General features: G+C 36.6%; 1 protein-coding gene across 1 annotated transcript in view; it reads right to left on the bottom strand.

The window, feature by feature from the left end:
- Positions 1 to 6,154: 6,154 nt before the first annotated feature.
- Positions 6,155 to 21,263, bottom strand: part of TACR3 (tachykinin receptor 3) — a 34,161-nt gene continuing 19,052 nt past the window's right edge. The window contains exons 4-5 of the mRNA XM_050338065.1: positions 9,444 to 9,640; positions 6,155 to 6,470 (exon numbers count right to left, since the gene is read on the bottom strand). Of these exons, the coding sequence (XP_050194022.1) occupies positions 6,155 to 6,470; positions 9,444 to 9,640 (513 nt within the window). The remainder of the gene's footprint in view (positions 6,471 to 9,443; positions 9,641 to 21,263) is intronic.

Genomic DNA, 21,263 nt, shown 5'->3' with positions numbered 1-21,263 from the left:
AGAGGCAATTCAATTAACCAGTAACAGTATTCCATGTGATATGTGAACCCAGCTAAAACAATTTGTATTTAAATACCCACAGCAACTGCTCATGGACTGATAAAGAATTATCTTTGACTGCTCCCAACAGATCATTTTGAATTATGAACATAGAACCACTTGAATTTTCTCATGAACAGGAAGACACAAATTGAACTGAATGCATTATTTGCTACAAGGAACTTGCACGACATTTGTAAACAGTGGTGTATGCCAAGCAGTATCTCCTGCATCTGTTGTAGCAATATGTGGAGGTATTCATTAACAAACAGCCCATAGTAACTGGGACTCTAAATTTAAACTCTTCTTGAATTAGAGGAAGCAGTGCAGCAGATTTAGATTTCTTCCTGAAATGTGACACTTCAAAAGCTTTGAAATAAATGCAACAAGAACAAGTGTTTCTCTAAGCTTTGTAGTTCCTGGAGAGGACAGCCTGAAAGGTTTTGAAATTTGTATCAGTGAAATAGATTCTTCTTCACTGCTGCAAAAGAAATTCCACTGCATTAAAGAAGAAACATCCACATCCATAACACCTGAATTTTTTTGTTTAGTTAAAAAAAGTCCGCCTTCTAAAAACCATTTTGCTCTCCTTTTCTATATTAGTTCCATTAGTAAGTTATTTTTGAAAACATATTTAGTATTGATTGCTGACATTTCTCAATGAGCACATTTATTTACCAGATGTAAACATGCAGCAAATAGCTCATGCTGTGCAGGTCTGCAAGTGCCTCCCCATCTTGACAATAAGCCTTAAGTGGACTGGAGGGAAGGCTGTCAAAGGATTTCTGTTGAAGAGATACAGGCTGCAATCTACTGAGTGCATCTTTTCTGAGTACCTTGAGCTTACTCAGAGTTAATTTTTCCTCTTAAGATCATGCTTTTATATGGAAGACTGTTGCGAATCCTGATTTGGTATTCTGCCGACTACACCAGTTTGTCATGAATGAGTGGTTTGGGCATCTTAAAGAATCACTGTCAAAGATACTGACAAAAGCAAGTTTTAATATAAATTTGTGAAAGTGCGGCAAAATTCAATGGCAAGGTTCCCTCTAATACTTACTATGTGGATGAAACATAAAAAGGAAAATTGACTTAAAATCTCTTTAAAATTATTTGCATGGAGACCAAGGATGCAAGTGATAAGGGTGCAGAAGGGTAAGGAAGACTCTCCTGTTGAGTCACAAGGTTCAGAAAGGACCCCCTTGCCAAATTTATCCTCAGACCCGATCAACGTCTATATTTAAAGGGTTTAAGCAGCACTTCAATTGACTAATTCAACATTTAGAAAGTGTTTCAATAGAATTGACTACAGCTGCATTAGTATCTTAATTATAGCTCCAAGACTGCAGTATTTATGGTATACTTGCTATAGAGTATTTAAATCAATTCACACACACAGACAGACAGACAAAGAAGTATGTACAAAGATACCTGTGAAAAATTCCCTTTGAGTTCAGTGAAATACCCATGTTGAGTGCTTTGGCTTTTCTCAGTGGATGAGGGTTGAGCCCCAAAGGAGTGGGAGGACTTTATCAGCCCAGGCCCTGTCATCAGCTTTAGGCAACAATCCTCTGACTATCACAAATGTGAAAGTTTGCAAGCTCCAAGAGGTGTCCCACTCAGAGGAAGATGCTGACACATCCCACTGCAGTCCAGCTCACAGGACCTCACTTGGGATGCCTATTTATAGGATTGCAAGATTGTTTACCTTAGTCATATGTAAAATTTCCATCCTCAGGTCAGTAATTACTCAAATTTCCAAAACAATTACAAGTTGTTTCCAATACAATTTCAAATTGTTTTCGAAACTCCAACCAAAAAGGCTGGGGACAGAGCGGCTGGAGAACAGCGGGGCAGAAAGGGACCTGAGAGTTTGGATTGACAGGAAGATGAACATGAGCCAGCAGTGTGCCCAGGTGGTCAGCAGGACCAGGGAAGTGATCTCCCCCTGTACTCAGTGCTGGTGAGGCCACACCTGGAGTGCTGTGTCCAGTTCTGGGCCCCTCAGTTCAGGAAGGATATTGAGGTGCTGGAGCAGGTCCAGAGAAGAGCAACCAGGCTGGTGAAGGGACTGGAACACAAGTCCTATGAGGAGAGGCTGAGGGAGCTGAGGTAGTTTAACCTGGAGAAGAGGAGGCTCAGGGGTCACCTCATCACTCTCCACAACTACCTAAAAGGAGGTTGTAGCCACATGGGGGTCAGTCTCTTCTCCCAGGCAACAAACAGTAGGACAAGAAGGCATGATCTTGAAATTGTGCCAGGGGAGGTTTAGGTTGGATATTAGGAAGAAATTTTTTACTGAGAGAGTTATCAGACATTGGAATGGGCTGCCCAAGGGAAGTGGTGGATTCTCCATCCTTGGAGGTTTTTAAGATGAGACTGGATGTGGCACTGAGTGCCATGGTCTAGTAAACATGGCAGGGCTGGATCAAGGGTTGGACTTGATGATCTTGGAGGCCTTTTCCAACCTGGTTGATTCTGTGATTCTATGGTTGCCCTGGGGATATGGTTCAGGGAGGGAAAGTCCCAAGGTTGTTAGGAGGTGATGCTTTTCTTTCATCTCAGTGATGTTCCCAGCTTAACCATGCAAATGTTCCCAGTGTTTCAAGGGACAATTGGCCACCCCACTTGTCACACAAAGGGCAATGACCAGCAGGGATTCCTGACGTTGTAGAGTGTCCTGGGGAGGGGGTGGGGAGGAGAATGTACCACCACAAGGACTTGAGACAAGATATTGTAAAACTTCAAGAAATTAGTTTTGTAGGTCTGTGTTTAAATATAGACATGTTTAGGTCTTTTGGTTCTTTTTTTGTTTGGGGGTGTGTGTGTTGTGTTTTGTTTTGGGTTTGGTATTTTTAGATTTGGTTCATTGGTTTGTTTGTGGGTTTTCCCTTTTTGTTTTTGTTGTCGTTGTTTTGTTTTGTTTTTTTACAAGTTTAGTCAATGTCAAGGGAATGATGCTGAACATTCTGTCTCTGGTGACGTGAAAGTTAAATCTGTCCTCTACTGTTCTTTACTGTCCTCTAGGGAACCTCCCTGCAAAGTGGCAGTTTAACGAGACATGAAATCTTTTCATCATATAAACATTTTGAAGACAGATGCCAACTGGAGCCTGGGCTGAAGTATTAGAAACTCTTATACCTGAGAAGGACTAATGTTTCAGAAGACCTTTCCTGATGCTGTTGAACTGTAGCTGTTTTGGAGTATTATTATGCCCCCCCAGTAGGAAGCTAGCTCTGTGTCTGTACTCACCTCTTAGCAAAAGTTAAGAATGTGGAAGGAAGGTTGCAGTACAGATGTGGGACTGTTACTGTACTGCACCAGCAATCCCCCAGGAGCATGTACTCAGCCTGCAGGCTACTACTTTGAGCAGTGTTACTGGCACAAAATGAGGATAGCCTGATGTCCTCTACACTGAGTGAGGGGTGTCAGAAGGCCTATAAGGAATTTTATAGTTACCAGGACTCTTGCTGAAAATGTTTTGTTCAGAAATAGTAATTCAAATGGAATTTGCTGTCAGTCACAGCTTTTGTTGTGCTACTTGTGTAACCTTGCATGTTTTTCTGGGCTGAGAAAGAGAGAGGGATTTGCACCATGTATCACTGTAATGTTCTGTTAAAGTAATGCTGTGATTGCAAGCACAGATTTCTTCATTTGTTATATATCCTGAATATCCTGTAACTTCAGAGTAGAATTACAGGAATGATGAGGGTGTTTTTGACACCCCTAACCCACCAAAATATAGCGAGATGATTATAAGTGGATTAGTTGTCCAAGAGGTCATATCATAAAACACTAAGGGAAGCGAAATTGTGTCACTGAAGATATAAGTGTGAGGAAGTCACCATTGCTTTCTTGACATTTGTCAGCCAAGGATCACAAAAGTCATATGAAGATGATGTTTTGTACATTTATGATGCTGTATTGTTATATACAGCTTTTTCTAACTTAAATATAAGTTTACATATAAAACCAATAAATTCATCTCACTACAACCATATTGTTCAAACTTATATTTTGTTTATCAACACTGATTTTGTAATAGCCATAGTTAGAAAAGACAACTTATTTAACAAGTATACATTTTCTCTATGCATGTTCCTCAGAAGTTGTACATGAGCTGACAGAGGATTTCACAGCATGCATTTGTAAATACATTGCCACCAGGTTAATATGCTTATGGTCATTTTTTTCTCTGTGTGGCTGGATCTTCTCAACTAAGTTGTTAAACACCTTGTGAAGATTTTTAAGTACTTAAACCAGATTATTTCAGGGGAAATCAAATTAAAAAATATTTTATAGGCATTGCATGACACTCACTGGATTACTACACACTTTTTTTTTAAAAAAAAAAGGAAGGAAAAGTGAGAGTACAACAATGGCATGATGAAAAACAGCTGTTTTTTGGGAACACAGACTTTTGAAAAACATGAACTGACATTTAAAAGGAAAGTTATTAATGAGCAAAGCTCGTTGCTTCAGTGGATTTAAGATCAGGCCTTGGATAGGAAAAGTGTGAATCTGGAGTTGTGATACATTTTTATCAGAGTTCAATACTCTGTGACCAGGCTCTTCAGTTATTCCATGCAGGGAGGGCTTAATGTACCATATTTGAGGATATTTTACTTTAGGCAGGATTTTGATTTAGTAAGTGATACCATAGTGCACTGAAATCACAATACAAATCCAAATTACACTTATCAGAGTACAGCAATTGACTATACAGATGGATCACAATACAAACACGATTCTTGTTACTGGTCTCTTATGATGTGCTCACTGTCACAACGCTGATCATCCCCAGTCACTGAGAAGGAATGTGGACTCAAGCCAGCTCCAGCATTTCTCTCTTCTGACTTCTCTGTTAGTTGCTCAGCTTTGGTACTGTGTTGGGTTCAGCCAGATCTTACTGCCCTGTGCTGGTTTGGCTAATGCAGGAAGACATTCACACTCATCTGCTTATGTTTTGATTAACTGTTTGAGAACAAACAATCACACAACCAGCTGATCCAGGCAACTGACACAGTCATTTAACTAAAACAAATCTGCTCTCTGGTCCTTTTTTATTACATTCAGCTTTCTTTGCAACAGTGATGGTCAGTGGATTTTGACTGAATTTGGTGGGAAAGTGTCTGTGTAGTAATGCCTAGCATGTTTTCAGATGCAGGCAGAGGAGTATTTTAACATACATCAACCTATGGAAAATTTGTGAAAATAGCCTAAATATTTTTTTTTCCTGGTTAAGGTTTCTCATACTGAATCATGTTATTTTATCTGCTGCAGAGAAGAGTCCACTGCCACATTGCTATTTTTCTTATATATGAATCTCCAGTTTAAAACCTTTTGACCTTTCTCAAGTCAATCAGGAAGGTTCTGTTAAGATGGCTGGAGGCAGACCTTACACTTATCACTAAGATACAAAGCTATAGGACATTCATCAAAGCAATACAACCTCCTGGAAGTACACATTCCATTGGAGTATATTGTTCAAAAATATGGAAACTTTGGTAGAATTTAACTTAGTCTCTTAGTCATGCTCTCATGTTAATAAAAATATTTTTCTTTTATATTTGAAAAATTGTACGGTTGCAGGCAGAGCTGAACTTCATTCATATGCATTTTGTCTATTTTCCTGGGAATGGGGCTAAACTGTAAATTTAATAGACTTAGGGCTCATTAGATCTTCATTATAAAGACATTTTTTGTCAAATCTCATGTAATTTTGTTACTGTAAAATTAATACACTCATAATAGAAAACATCGTACATTTCAACTTTAACAAGTGGCCAGTTATATTTCAGTAAGTGAGACATAAATGCCACAGGACAGATGCAACTGAAACAATGTTTTTTATGCTGTTGCCTTATTTTGGGTAAGCCCTACAAACCTTGTGTATAAGGTGCAACTATGCTTTTGGACTGAGGCATACACATGTCTTTGAATTCCTCTTTCTCTCCAAAGCAAAAAAAGTAAGTGATACGTAAAAGTCTCGCAACATTTATAGCTGGGGCTTGTCAGTGGAATCTGGTTTGCTTTCCTGTGGTACGAATATCTAGTCCCAAAGTCAAGATGATTGTCCGGTGCTGCCCTTCTAGCAGCTCTCACCACAAAACATTTAGGAGTAAACATCTGCTGAAGTGTGCAGTGAGCTGATGAGACTTGAGGCCGTGGAGACGGTCTTGGAATTCCTCTGTGAACAACCATTAAAATTCAAGTCCTTTGGAGCTGCTCTTCTCTTATGGCTGGTGTGCGTGCTGTCTCCATCGTTAGTGTCGAACACCACTGTCGTGCTGGACTCCATTCTGGACACAGCATACAGGCTGCTTTGCCGGGTGGGATGAAACCGGGCTGCCTTGAGCTCTAGCTCGTCATAGCTGGACACTTCAATGAAGGGGCACCAGCGGAAAGCTCGCTTGAAGCCAGCTCGGAACCTAGGAGGAAAGATGCTTGGTGAAAGCCTGTGCTTGTGAGACCCAGCCACAGGCTTTCGTCTGAAAATGTAACTGTGTTGGCAGGACACTGACTCGGCTAATTACCCTCTCCTAGTCTTGAATGTGGTGAAGTCAGTGGGAGTTTCCTAGGCTAAAGTCTCAGTAGGGTAAAAAAAGATACTGGTAACAACTTGTTTCAGTTTCTGATTTTCTATGTACTTTCCCTGCTTTTTAGCATTGGTATTTCCTTGATAATACAGTTCCTGTCCTTTGCCCATGCCTAAATAAACAACACCAGCTTTCATAGAACTGTCTTCATAGAAACTGTTTTGGTTTGACCTCTGATAAAATCTGCACCTACATTTTCATCTTCTTTCAGCAAGAAACTTCATAGTATTCTTTTCTCTAAAATACCATCCTAGTTTCCAGATTCTACTATCCCTTCTGTGTTTCCCTCTCTAGCAGAGATACTTATATGGGAGTGATGTAATGACTAATAATTGTTCATTTAAAATATTTTAAAAATAATTTTTAATAATTAAAGAGGATTCTAGAAAGTTGAAATCTGACTATGAACAATGTACAAATGAGAATTTTGAGGCTTTAGTGCATCAATGCTTGCAATATTCGTACAGTGGTATTTTATTTCGATTCAGATGCAGAGGTTTACTATATAGAATACTGTTACTTTTTGTGTGTAGAAGTTTAATATATTAGAAAACGAATTCCCTGTATATTTATATGCAAGTGGAAAAAGAACACCTTTTCACCTAGATCTGAAGCTTATCAGACTTTCTCCCTTGTCTTGCTTCTCTTGTTTTGTTTCAACAATCAGCTGTGTTGTTTATCCTGTCTGTAAGCTTTTTGGAGCAATGGTTCAACTACCGCAGTGATGATTGCAGATAAAAATTCAGATTAAGTTTTCAGTGAAAATTGACTGATCTATCAGGAGTAACTTTCTTTCCTCCTCGATTTTTTAAGTTTGTCCATGGAGTTCTTGCATAATGACAGGCAAGCATGTAGCTTATTATTCAGTATTGCTCTGTTTACATGTGGTCCACATTGTGGAAAGATACTGAAAGAACCTCTGATGGCAATAGATTTAGTGAAGAGAACTGTAAAACCTAAACATGTTTAAACTGTATTACTTTTCTTGGCACCTTCCATCCTCTTTCTAATTCAGGGCATGTTTTTCTTCTTCTTGAAAAGATGTCTCTTTATCTAGATATGGAAATAATATCCTAATTAACCCAGAAGATGAGGCTGGTGATAGGTGTTACAGCTCTGCCTGATACTAGATCCAGCAGAGGTAACAATACTGCATGAATTGATCTGACTCCCAGCAACAAGCTCTATTTTCCTACTAAATGAAAAGGAAACAGATGTTCTGACTTCTTGATTTCAATATGGAACTTAATTATAAGAAAACTGTCAACAGTATTTCATTCTTGCATTAAATTCTGAACAGGGTGACCTTTAGTGTATCTCAATATTATTAATTTTTCTTTGGTTGTATTCTTTAATCCAAACATTTAATTTTGCAGTGTATGACTGTCAACGTAAGCCGCATGAGAGATATTTACTTTTTTAATAATAATTTATTTTGTAACAATGTCATAAAAAGTTTTTGAAGAAAATATAATTGTTTTAGAAGTTTTGTGGTAGTAATTTGGAAAATATGAGTTCTCATCCTACTTTGCCTTTGATTTTGCCTTTCTCATCCTACTTTTGCCGTGAGACTTTGTGAATCTCCTTTTGCTCTGGACTCACTGAAATTTGCTTTCTGTTGAAATGACTGGGAAATTTGCCATTTGAGTAAGAGTTTTTTCTGGCATGCTAAAACTTTACCTCTTCTTTAAACAGTTGTAAATTATCAGAAGGGGTAGAAGGCTGTATGAAATCAGGCATTACCTTGCCTTTTTATGAAAGATCATGAAGGTTAATTATCATGAGTTATCCTCATCAGGGAGGAAGACTCCAGTGTTTTTACACCAATAACATCTTGTCAGGATTTGTTCACTTCATTTTAAATTACACTCCTTTTGTCAAGCATTGCACGATCTTTAGGGGGTTTTAGAAATATTTTGCAAAATTGGTATGAAGCTTTTCAGTAATTAAACTTGACACTGGCTGCTAATTCAAAAGAGATTTAAAATAATATTTAAGATTAACTTATTCAGTAGTGATTCACGTTGACTGAATTTGTAAAATGATTTGTTGTTCTTGGTGATCTTTGTCAAACAATACTAGAAGAAATACTGAAGAACAGGGCAGCCAGGATGATGATAGTTTAGATCCTGGTCCAACAAGCTGAAATTAAAAACATGAGTTCATTCTGCAATGCAGTAGTTTCAGACTAGCAAATATCTGTGAAATCAAACTCAACATGTGCAGTGCCTTTGAATTCAGAGCATAATGTGTTGCTGTCAAACAGTAACAAATTTAGGTACTGAGTAATGAGAATATAAATATTTGTTTTATTAGCCTGTTGCAGATCTCAGAGCGTGGTAGGAATCTAATGGTGAGGTATACAAAACACAGTAAATCACATTCTGTATTATATCCTTCCAGCATTGCAAAACAAAATTGGGGCTACAATTAGTTAGTGAACATACAGATTGGACTTTATATGACTACTGACTCTCTTTACTTCATTATTTTAGTGTTTTGCAAGCCAAAATATGTTAAAATGCTATAGATTTTTAAATTTTGCACATGGAAATAGGAAGGAGTGGGTCCAGAAAACTGAATTTTGCTCTGAAATTTTAAGTACGCCAAAGTATTTACTGGAAGCTCACCTTTGGGTTTTTTGGTATTCATTTCAAGTAGAAACCTAAAGGAAGTTTTTTTGCATTTTGTTTTCTTTCCCACTAACTGAAAACTATTTAAGTGAAAATCCTTTGTCTTTTATCCCATTTAAACCATTTCTATTCTTATTGAAGTTATACACGTCATTTCATAATTAGCTCTTACCTCTTATTAAGACAGCAGTAGATAATGGGATTGTACATTGTAGAGCTCATGGCAAGCCAAAAGCTGGCTAAATAGATTTGTTGAATGTATTTCCACCGATTTAATTGTTGATAGATCCCAGTAACTATGAAGTAAATGTGGTAGGGCAGCCAGCAGATGGCAAATGTCAGCACAACCACAATCATCATTTTTACCACCTGAAAGAAAGAAGTAATAATGATATTTAGCTTTTTTTTTTTATTTGGACTAACATTTCAACGCCCACTAATAATTTTCTTGCAATTGATTATTAATCACAGAAAAGATGAATATATTTCTATAAGATTTCCCTTTTAATCTGACTCTCTTAATTGTTTTTTTTCTTAGCTGGAGATCCTCTTTTTCCTAAGAAAAATAATGTAAACATCTTCCCTAACTTTGTTTGTATTGATTCTTATAAGTAATATATTTGCTTACCTATATTTGGCTATCTAAAATATCACTTTCTTTCACTATGTTTAATCATGGAATAAGTTTACAGGGTGTTTAATTTGGACACCTTGTTTTTGGCCTTATTGACCCTGATGTCTTTTGCTTTTGTGGTCTGCAAGTATATTTCTTGTCCCTAATTATTAGATGTGATTTGAGTAACACTAGGTTGTAGGAAATGAGCAACTGCAGTATCCTGTCTAATTTCAGAGGCTAACAATTCCCTTGTCTGGTGATCCTAATTTGTTGTTTTCTGCAGTCATCATAACATCTGTTAGCTACCATAGTTTCCATTAAACACAAATGAAGAGAAGCTCTGCTTTGTGCAGAAAACATATAAAGAAAACTTTCAAGTCATGTAAAATTTTCACTCCTGTCTTTCCCTCTTCAGCTGTGTCAAGTACTAGCCCAGCTACCATTTTCAGCACAGTATGTCACACATTTACACCACAGGTTTTCTTTTTGTGGCTAAAATGAAACCAGACATGCTGGATCTCTGCTGGGAGGTCTCTTACTCATTTTTAGTGTGAATTCTGAGGAATAACAGGGATCACTATGAACAGTTCTTTTATTTTCTCTGTACAAAACATCATTTCCTACTGTTTCTAGTTTAACCAGAGGGAAAAAAACCAAAGAGCTAAAATTTCCCATACTTACATGTCTTTGGTTAATCTTTTTATAACATTTCAATTGACATAATTACATAATTTTACATATAAATGTTATTGTGCCCTCCTTAACTCATATTACACCTTCCAGTGGGAAACATAAAGCAATTTCTCATTTAATATCTGGCCCCAGTTAACATCTTTCCTGCTGGCTGGGACTGTACTATACAAGATTTTGCTTATAGGAATACTCATTATTGCTGATATATCTATTGATCATCACTGCCATATACCAAAGGGGCATCTGGCCCCACATAAACATTATTAATATTTGGTGCTTCTAAAGCACTTTTCATCCATTAACTGCAAATCATTGCAGAAGGAAGATTGGTATTATTATAAAAGAAGGCAACACGCTAAAACTTAGTATCACTTTCATCTTTGTAAGTGTACATCTGTGTGTCTATATCTAGGCATAAATAGAAGTTTATGGGACTGTATATGCAGTTTTTTGGGGTGAGGGGAAGAGATTGTGACTGTATGTGAACAGACATTTCTGGACTAAACCATGTATTAATATGAAACCATAAAAATATGTTGTCAAATCACAGTCTATCATTAAATGACATCTCTTTTTCATTGGTTTAGACGTAACTTCCACTATTCTTCTGCTGCAGATGTACACTTGTGCCTTGCACACATTTTACAGGCAGAAGACTTAACTCCATAGTTTTGCTACAATACTTAAGTTCTGTAATTCCAGAACACTTGAGAGCCTAATGACTTACCTTGATATTTAATTAGCAAAGCTTGCAGTACCAGCTGTGCATGTGAAGTTATTCCTAGAATTATTCGTAACTGGAATATCATAGGTACTAAATGAAAGGATTTTTGTCTCCAAGTTTTCAAAGTGTAGACATGGAAATCTGTATTTACACTGAACATTTTGTCTGTGCAGTGCTTGAGAACCAGAAGAGTAGAGCTTCCCAGCAAATAATGTAGCTTAATCTGGTTGAACACTGTGTCACTCATGCCCCAGAGCTGCTAGAAATCACAGTAAGCATGCAGGTTGCCAGTTTGGCATACTCAACTGTGTTAACAATGTTTTCCAAAAGAGGGTTGTTTGTCTTTTTTCTAACATCCAAATTCTTATTGGCTAGTTTTCCATGTTATGTTGAAGGGCAAGGCAAGCAGTACTTCAAGAGTAACTTAAAGGTCTCCTAAAGCTAATAACCTTCACAACCTGCACAAAAAATTGCATTTTGATTTCAACTGCTGCAAAAATTAACCCCAAATGAATGAAGTTTTGGGTTGAATTACTACTAAATGTAGTATTTCAGGAACCAGAAGTCCCAAAATAACTTTTTACACTACAAGGGAAATCCATATTTTTTTTTGATGACAATTTCAGGTAATTTGGTTTTAATTTTAAATATTTTAACTTTTTTAAAGTTTTGAAATGAAAAATATCAAATCACCCCCAGAAGATTACCTCCTTTCCTGCAAGATTACTGTTTTGTTTAAAACAAAACACTCATCTTTAAAAACAGTGAGATTAGTGTAAGATTTTCTTGTTGCTATTTCTGTCTGGAAATCCATGATTAAATATTAAGTAATCATCATTCTGAAAGCAGAAATTTCTGAAGTGAATAGTTACACTAGACAACAAGCAAAAGATGATTTTGGATGACCATTAGTGTTTGATTTAATTTATGAAGTAACAAGTCACTTGAATGACAGATGGTGAAGCACATTACTTCTTAATCATTCAGATTTGCAGCTGTTTTTCATAAATAACAAAAACTATCTAAAATTTACTGTATCATTTTTCTCTTAGGTAAGGGTGTATTAGTCTGCATTCCGCTGTTGTGAATGGTAATATACTGATAAATTTATGTTTAAGGGGAGACATAAGATGGGTTTTAATGTGTAAAATGCTTTTTCCTGGAAAAAAAAGTGTGAATTTTTCCAGTAAAAAGGGACATTTAAAAAAAGTCAAAGTTAAGTTGTCATTCTTTTGAATATTGATGTAGTAAAATGCACTCATCGACATATTTCCTAAGGAGAAGTTAAGTGAGATGTTGCAAGTCTGTGTAGCTTAAAATTGTTTGAAACACGTGGCAATTAGAGTTAAATTTGATGTTAAATGAACAAGTTATGAGAGAAATCATAAATCCCCAGTCTGTTCTCAGTTCATCATCTAAGAATGGCAGAAATGGAGGAAAAAAATAGTAAGAGGAAGCTGAAAAGGAGGGAGATTATTCCCAATTTCCTTTTCTCTTTCAGAGACTGGCATACACACTGTTCAAGGCCATACCTTGCAGTTTATGGCTGCAGTTCTTGTCTGTAACACTGATCTTTCCAGTATTGTTTCATTTCTTGATTATATCAATAACTATGAACAGAAAGTGACGTCAAGGTCTATAAACCCAGGGCACCTTGAATTTATTTGGTATAAATCCTGAACAACAAGCGCCAGTAAACCATTAAACTCAGGGCATAGGGAAAATAAGTGAAACAGGCTAAGTAGGAATTTGCCACAAAAACCCGATTGTCTTTTCCCAGTGCATTGTGATATTTCACTAAAAAGCCTCCAGTGACACTTTTCAGTTTTGACTGCAGAGTATAAAAGAGAGCTTCAGTGTTGGGGTTGCTTTTTGGCTGCTTAAACTTTGACTCTTAAAAAAAAAAATTCCTTTTTAATAAGCCTATTATGGTTTACTTTTTTGAGATATTACCATTTATCAATTACCTTCCCCTCTCTTCTGTGTCGCATAGAATTCATTAATAAGGGTTTGCTTCTTGTGCATTAGGAAACATTTGTAAAGCAAGCAAAGAAGAAAATTACTGAATTCACTTGACTGGCTTCAAGTGTAGCTGTTCCTGCCACCATTTCACTACGCAGCTTTCCAAAATGTGAATTGCAGTGAAAATCATCAACTTGTGTCCCAGTGGCACCATTTTCTCCTGGTGTTCTGTTCAGTCTCCCTTTGTGGGCAGCATAGCTGGAGGAAAGAGGTTTTTTTTCTGTTCCAGGCAGTACTTTTGTTAAAATAAATTGTACTGAGTCTCTCAGTTGTGCAACCTTTAAGCAAGTCTTGAGGCTAGATTTGTAATATGATAGAAAATCGGAGTATTTATTTTATATATTGCTTTTTATCAACACCTTCTCCTGCCTATGTTTAAGAAAAACTATGTCTAGAAAAAAAGCATTAATTTATTTGCTTTATAGTCTTGTCCATTCCTTTAAATCTTTCCTGTCCAAGTACAGAAGCATTCTTTCATTAATGATTGGTATGTAATGAATAAAAACATATTTAAAAGAGCAAAACAGATGTAAGTGTATTGGAATTAGAGTTTGCAGGTTTGCCTTTGCAGTGAAACATTAGAAGCAGTGAAAGTGAAAAGGAACTAACAGATTCTGCTACATTCCGAAAAAGCAGAAAATACATTTTTTTTCTGTTCCCATTTTTATTTTGAATGAAGAATAGCTCGGAAAAGAGTCTGATTTAGATGAGGCATTGAGAGCAGCTCTTGAAAGATCAGGAATAAAATAAACTTTTCTGAGAGACTCAGTTGCTGCTTGAGGAACATAGCAATTCACATTCCAAGGCACTGATTTGTCATCAATAGCTAATACTTGGCCTACTCTGTTGTTTCCTTTTCAGTCTTTTCTCCAGCTCCTTATTGCCTTTCTGAGTCATCTTTGGTAGTGTTGCTTCTACAAGGTCAGTAATTTATCTTCTGATTTCATTTGCACTGATATCACACAGTACAACTTCATTAGTTTCAAAACTTTTACTCCTAGGTGTTATGCATATGTAAACAAGAACTAAATAATTTAAGAACTCGGCAGTGTAATAATGTCTTCATTAACCCACTCATGGATACTATTTGTTCATGAATACAACTTAAACACAGTTCACAGATTATGTCTGGAAGTCATAACATGTTCCTCTTTCTGCTCTGTGCACTTCTGGGAGAAGTAAAATACCAAGCGAAAATTACAGAAGGTGTTTCTCCTGACATGTTAGAATGCAATCAGTAAATCCACTTCCCAGCCCTGGGCACATACGTGGCACTTGTGCACTAAGCACCAGAGAGAAGCGAACACCAATATGTCTTTGCTTCTCCACAGTGCTTGTTTGGAGTAAACTATCTATCTTTTGCAAGAAGATTGGGATGCTAATATGACTCTACTGGCATTAGTACTGATACCTTGGAGTTCTGATTTTTTAAATTTTGTAGATCTTAGAAGTAGTTATATAGTATATGTAGATTTTAGAAGTAGCAATACATTATCCCTTTACCCTTTGACAAGCTTTGAGTTACTCAGGGATTTTCTGTTCTCTTTTAGCCCATAGAAAGGATGTATTCTTAATAGCTGAAGAAGATACACGTCAGGGAGGAGAAAGAATGGGAGAACTTGGAAGTCTTTCAACCAGGTAAGTTACTTGTCAATTCCAATTCTCCAAATAATTTTATTCTTCTGACTTATGCTTTCCATCTGTTTTTCTCAGTTGCTGAAATAAAGAAACTGCTTTTCATACCGGTTTACATAATCCCTCATTGCAGACAGAATTCACAATCACTTGTTATTTAAACTGGAAAGTTAAAAAAAGATACTATGTTCTAGTATGAAGTAGCTTTGAATCAGATTGCTGTCTTACAAATGCTAAAATGTGGGGTTCCCCCCAAATCAAAGCAATTCTGACATTTTTTATGAATGACCTGAGCCACTACAGTTTTTAAATTATGTTTTCCCAAAGTTGCATAGAACACAGGTTTGGCAGTGACTGAGATTCTCTCAACATGTCAAGAAATATCTGTTCTGTTGCAGAAGATGGGTAATTTTTTTCTCAGAGTTTTATTTTCCTTGAGAATACATGATTTTTACAAGCATCTGATAGGGAGTGAGGAGGAAAAATTTCAACAAGTCTTATGCTACTTTATCTAAAAAGAAGTGTCTCAGTTCCTCACAAGAGACTGTTGGATATTAGGCAATATGCTGATGTCTGCTGCTCAGACTAAGAGCTTTTTTCTGGAAGTCAGACAACAAGTAAAGGAAGGTGGTTTTGTATCATTGGCTTGGTCTTCAGAATTAAGTATCATAAACTTCTGATGTTCTTTAGAAAGTGACTCTGAGTGGCTGTTGTGGGATTGGCATTACTGGACATGGTTTTCCACCTGAGATCTAGGTCTGAAAAAAAAAGTGGGCTCCTAATAATGGGATCTGTTTTCCTGAACCTAAAATGAGATGGGTACCTTTGGTTATCTTTCAAATAGGATCACAGGCTCTTATTTCATACAGAAAGACTACAGTATTTTTGGATTGTTTCATTTCCAGCTTATTCACCTAGGGGAATTAAATGATTTATACAATTAGAAACCATTTGAATGTTTACTATATCTCTCTATAATTTTGGCACAAGAACATCATGGGAAGGAATGAAGATTATTTAATACATAGTTTGGAAAACCTCTTTCTTCTTTTTTCTGTTGATAGGAATAAAACTATAAATTATTCCTAGAATGTACTTGTTTAAAATGCATGTCAAAATTGTGCTGAAAAAAGCACAGTTAAGCAATTTTTTACTGCCATTGTAATTATGCATTTGCGATAGTAGTAGCATCTTCTTTTTCAAAGGTTGAAGAAGAAGTATTTTTTACCACCTAAGGAAATAAGAAAAGCAAAAAAAAAAAAAAAAAAAAAGTATTTTCCCCCAGTCTATTTTCATTTGAATTGAGTTCAAAGGAAACTGTTAATGTCAGTGGTGTTGAGGTTTATATTTTGCATTTAATGTGCCTAGTTTATTTTTGTTATTCCACAAATGACTGTAAAAGGTTATGAATTTATTAGGAGAAGTAGACTGGTAATTCACATACAGAACATTTTGGAAATATTTGGTCAATAAAAGGTATATGATCTGGTCAGTTGTAGCCTAAAAAGTATCAGGAGTGTCATTGTCCTGGCAGCATCTGCTATTTCTGCTTTTTTGCAGACACTTTAGCATTGCTTCTAGTATTAAAGTATCCACACGACTTGACCATAATGGTCAACACACTGGTTATTACTGCAGTGGTTTGATACTCCTGTGGAATAGGGTAGAATCTGCCCCATGCCAGGGTGGGTGAAACTGTTTCCTAGGAAACCTGCTCTAAACCTTGGGGAAATCAGAAACTATTTCTACTCACCCCAGAAAATGAGTAATGAAATAAAGGTGCTTTGAATAGGTTATTTACAATGTTGCAGTACAGAAACTTCTAGAGTATTAAGCACTTGAGTTAAAGGAATAAATTTGTTAGGTGAAGGTATCAATAGACATAATACAGACAATCCTCTGTGTGTCAGTGATAATTTTCATCTGCTTCTGAGAAAAGTACATTTGGAATATTGTAGGTTCTCTGTAGTTCAGCTCCAGTCACCATTTGTGGTGTCTCTGGGTTGTTTCACTGGGTTTCCTCTTTGTAAGTTTATGTGGTAGCAGATGTTTAATGAGATCTCTCACACTAAGTCTTAAGGCAGTAGTCACATAGACTTCTTCTATAACTCAGGAAAAAAAAAAACCTGTGCTGAAGTTATGTTTTGTTTTTACCTGTAATGAATGTAAAAATCTGTAAGTCCAATACTGGAACTGCAGTTCTGTTCTGCTCAATATGTAGGTCTTGGCTCTGCAGTGCTCCACAGTGACTGATCTGCATCAGCTTTCCTGGGGTTTTCACCACACAGGTGCTGGGCACTATTCCAGAAAGCTCAACAGACTCAAAACTCATGTTAAAATTAATTTGTTCATGACTTCCCTACAGGGACTCAATGAGGAAGGGACTTCTTATGTGCTCTCTCTTATCTGTGTATGTGTGTATATTTATTTATTTGTGCACCCATAGACACACAGGACTATTCATTTGGTCATAATTTAGGATATGTAATGGGATAACTTTGCAGATAGGTGAGACAACAAAAGAACTTTTGAAGTTTACAAAGTTTATTTGTATGCTGGAGAAAAAATTTGCATACAGCTTAAAAAACATACTTTGTCCAGAATGTGGGATTTTGAGGTTATTTGTATGGAGGATCAGGTGCCAAACTTGTTCTACACAGAGAAAGTGAAGTTTGTCTTAAAAAAACCCAAAACTCCATAGTTTTGAACGTGGAGATCATAATCTCCATGCTGAACATGTAAATTTTGAAAAAGAGACATTTGGTTTTCATTTGTCTTTCTGGTAGGTATCTTGGTTTTATTATTTGAACATGTATAGTTCAATTCAGCAATGCATTTGAAAACACACTGAGTTCTCTAATATTGGAATGAAACATTGTTGAAATTTTTGGTCTGTTAATCCAGCGTTACTTCCATTCTTAAAAATATGAAGCATTACTAAGCAGAAATTTTTGTCCTACGACTGTGCCTAGACTTAATATTTGATGTAAATTTTATGCCATAAGTGGTCAGAAATATAGAAATACCAAGGAGAAACATCACAGAAATTCTAAGTGCCCAGTTCTGAGCCTCATCACTGACCATGCAGAACCAATTTCTTAAATCTGCCCCTGACTTGGTGTTTCTGCCAGCTGTTCTATAAAAAAGTTTTTATCGGAAAACTTTCATCAGTCTGTCAGTAAATACTTACACTGTCAAGGTTTATGCACAGTATAAAGCCATTTTTAGAATTTACTGTATTTTTACTCCCCTGTGGTTGCTGCTTGAAGCACGGACAATAAATGTGGAGTGATGTGTTCACAGTTCGTAGCTGAGTTTTAGGAAAACTTGGGACAGTGAATGGAAGATTCCACTGTTGTTGAGTATGCTGTGGCTATTTGGTAGATAGAGACAGAGCAGGGCAGCTTCCAGTAATTTTGTTAGATTTCACTGTGTTAATCCTGTTCAGGAAATGATCAGGAGGTCTGACTTTACTTTTACTTCAATAGGAAAACTTGTTCGAAATGTGGGAAAATTATTATAAAGAGTACAAATTCATGGGGGAAAAATCCTAAAGAGGAGAACAGATGAACCCTGGTTTTTGTGGGTTTTTTTCCCCCTAAAATTCTAAGCCAATAAAACAGATCTTTAAAAAATATTTTGGATTTAACATGCAATGATAATAATCCCCCAGTATCTCATGTCCCAGTCTTTTCTGAGGCAACTTCTATGCACGGGAAAAATAAGACTGTGAAATTGAAATTATGATACACAACATTAAAAATTACTTTGCTTATTCTCTATTTTTTCAGTAGGTTTCCGGTCAATAAACTTGGTAATGGAAAGGGTTATCAGAACTTTCTAAAACTTAAAACTTTTCTCAGTTTATTTGTTACATTTCCTTGTCCATCTGGAAAAAAACCTTTCTGTGTGTATGTGCTTAGGAAGGGGGTCATACATTGTAATGAATGTGCTGTTTGTGCAAGAATTTAATTATTGGTAAATACAAATGTCCAAATAAGACTTTCCTGTCAATACTTCATATTCTTGATGAGGTTTTTAGTAACTGTGGGAATGTATTACTGATCAAAATTGGAAAAGATATCTTCTTCTGCTACTATTTTCAGCAGGCAGATATTCATATGATGTTCTGACCCTCATTATTTTGAAGCTTTAGTTAAGCTTATGGGAAAATAAGGTTAAAAACCCCCAACCTATTCTGCAAACTTTTAGCTGTAATGGCAATTACTTGCAAGTACTTGACTGTTGAGTTAGTACCAATCTGGTGAGTCTGGCAGGGTGTGGGACAACTGCTCAAAATGTCAGTGGAACACTAACATTCGCAGTCTGGTGCAATAACCTACTTCATCACCAGTGCTGACTCACACACGTGGAGCCACAGAGAAGACCAGCAGGCAGGATACCCATCAGTGCCTCGTAGAAAGCAGGCTAAAAACCATGCCACGTCCCCTTGTGTAACTGCATCTACAGTGTTACAAAACCAGCTTTAGGCTCGGGTAACAGTTTGTGAAGTCAGGCTCTAGCTTTCCTAGGGTTTGCATTTGCTGTATTAGCAAAGCTATTTCATGTTCCAATAAATTGTGAGACTTAAGGATATCACAGTGAAATGTGCCCTGAAGCAGAATCAGAGGACACCTGTCTTTAGTTATTAATTTTTGTAAGTAATTTTACCTGTTGCATTTCACTGTTGAGCACAATTTGGGAAATGCTTTGTACTGGAAAGGTAGTGCAGAGAAATTTTTTTTTTGTTAGAAACTATTAAATACTAATAATATTAGTATTTAATTATTATATTATTATATTATTACTATACTAATAATATAAATATTAAATCCCTCCAAACCAGGATATATTCTTTAAATGTCAGTCTTGAGATCAGCCTCAATTAATGTACCAAGGAGTTGAGTACAGCAAAATAAGAGCATGCCAAATAAGTTTGGTGAAGAGACACTTCTGAGCAGCTTTGCTGCTTCTGAAGTGAGGCAGAGGAAGAACTTGGATGTTGAAGAACTGCAGAAGCAGAAATGCAACTCCACAGTGCTGGTCATATACTTCATATGGTACCAGAAGTGATTGTGTCTCCAAGTGGGGTCGTGGCAGTGGCAGATATCACAGAGCAGATAGAAACTGCTGGATTGGTACCGTGCTAGTTCTGAGGATCATTTTACACTGTTTTTCCACAGGTAGGATCATACTTGGAAAATTTCTGAGAGTTGCTGAATTAAGGATGAATATTTTCTGCTGAGAGTTGTGGAATGAACTGTTGTGAACAAATGAGGGGGAGACATACGCTATTGATTCATTACAGCACAACCAGGTTATCAGTTTAATGAAACGAAAAACGAGATGTTAGGATGTTCCAGATGAGGCATTCTCAGCAGAGAACAGGGAAGTGTTATTACCCCTGTCCAGGACAATAGTGGCACTACATTGCTGGCATTCCTTGTCTGGTTTTGGTCATTTGTTGAATATAGATGTTGGTATACAAAAGAAGGCCACAGACACTTGTTTCATTTATGTACCGAATGTAAATAAAGGCTGAGAGAGGAAATAGATATAAGAACATCTGTAGAGGTGGCACCTTTGAGGGATACTAAGTAATGAATTAAGCTAACTGAAAATAATGGCATAAATAGAGCTATCTGTAAAGAAATTTAGCCTGGAAACTGGAACTCTAGGATTGGTGAGATTTTTTAGAACACTTTCCATTAGATATAGTGAACCAGAAGGCAAAATGGTTTAAAGATGGAGGTTTAAGATGATATCAGAGGAATTCTGTTAGGGCTGTCTGTAGTGACAGAACCCGAGGCTGGTTCCTGTCCTGTTTTCATTTAACATTTTAATATTGAAAGAGATAAACTGACACTCAAGGAATAAGCAGAGAAAGTACTGGACAGAGTTCAACAACTTACAGCATCTGGCAAACAAGGGATGAGTTTGCTTTCATAAGAGCCTTTAAAAGCATCTGAGAATTCCTTCTTCCTGGGTTCTTTTTAAATTTACTTTAAGCAAGATATGTGGCAAATGTCAAATGCAACCACAGACAAAACTGATATTTAAAACTTGTTGTGCCTCATTGATATGAAAGTCTTCAAAAGGATTCCATTTCTAGAATTCAATTCCTGAAGTCTAAGATACTATGGAAGTATAACCTCAGAGGAGACTGACTAATAAGTATAAAGTCAGACTAATCACTTCAGAAACTTTTAGCTCAATTCTTTGTATTTCATGTAGATAAAAGACACTGTATGAGCATAAAAAGCTGCCACTTTGCATGGTATTTTTGTCACACCTTCAGCTGC

The sequence above is a fragment of the Myiozetetes cayanensis genome, unplaced genomic scaffold, assembly GCF_022539395.1.
Source record: "Myiozetetes cayanensis isolate MyiCay16 unplaced genomic scaffold, myiCay2020 scf7, whole genome shotgun sequence".
NCBI classification, from domain to species: domain Eukaryota; kingdom Metazoa; phylum Chordata; class Aves; order Passeriformes; family Tyrannidae; genus Myiozetetes; species Myiozetetes cayanensis.
This window is presented reverse-complemented; position numbering and strand designations above follow the sequence as displayed.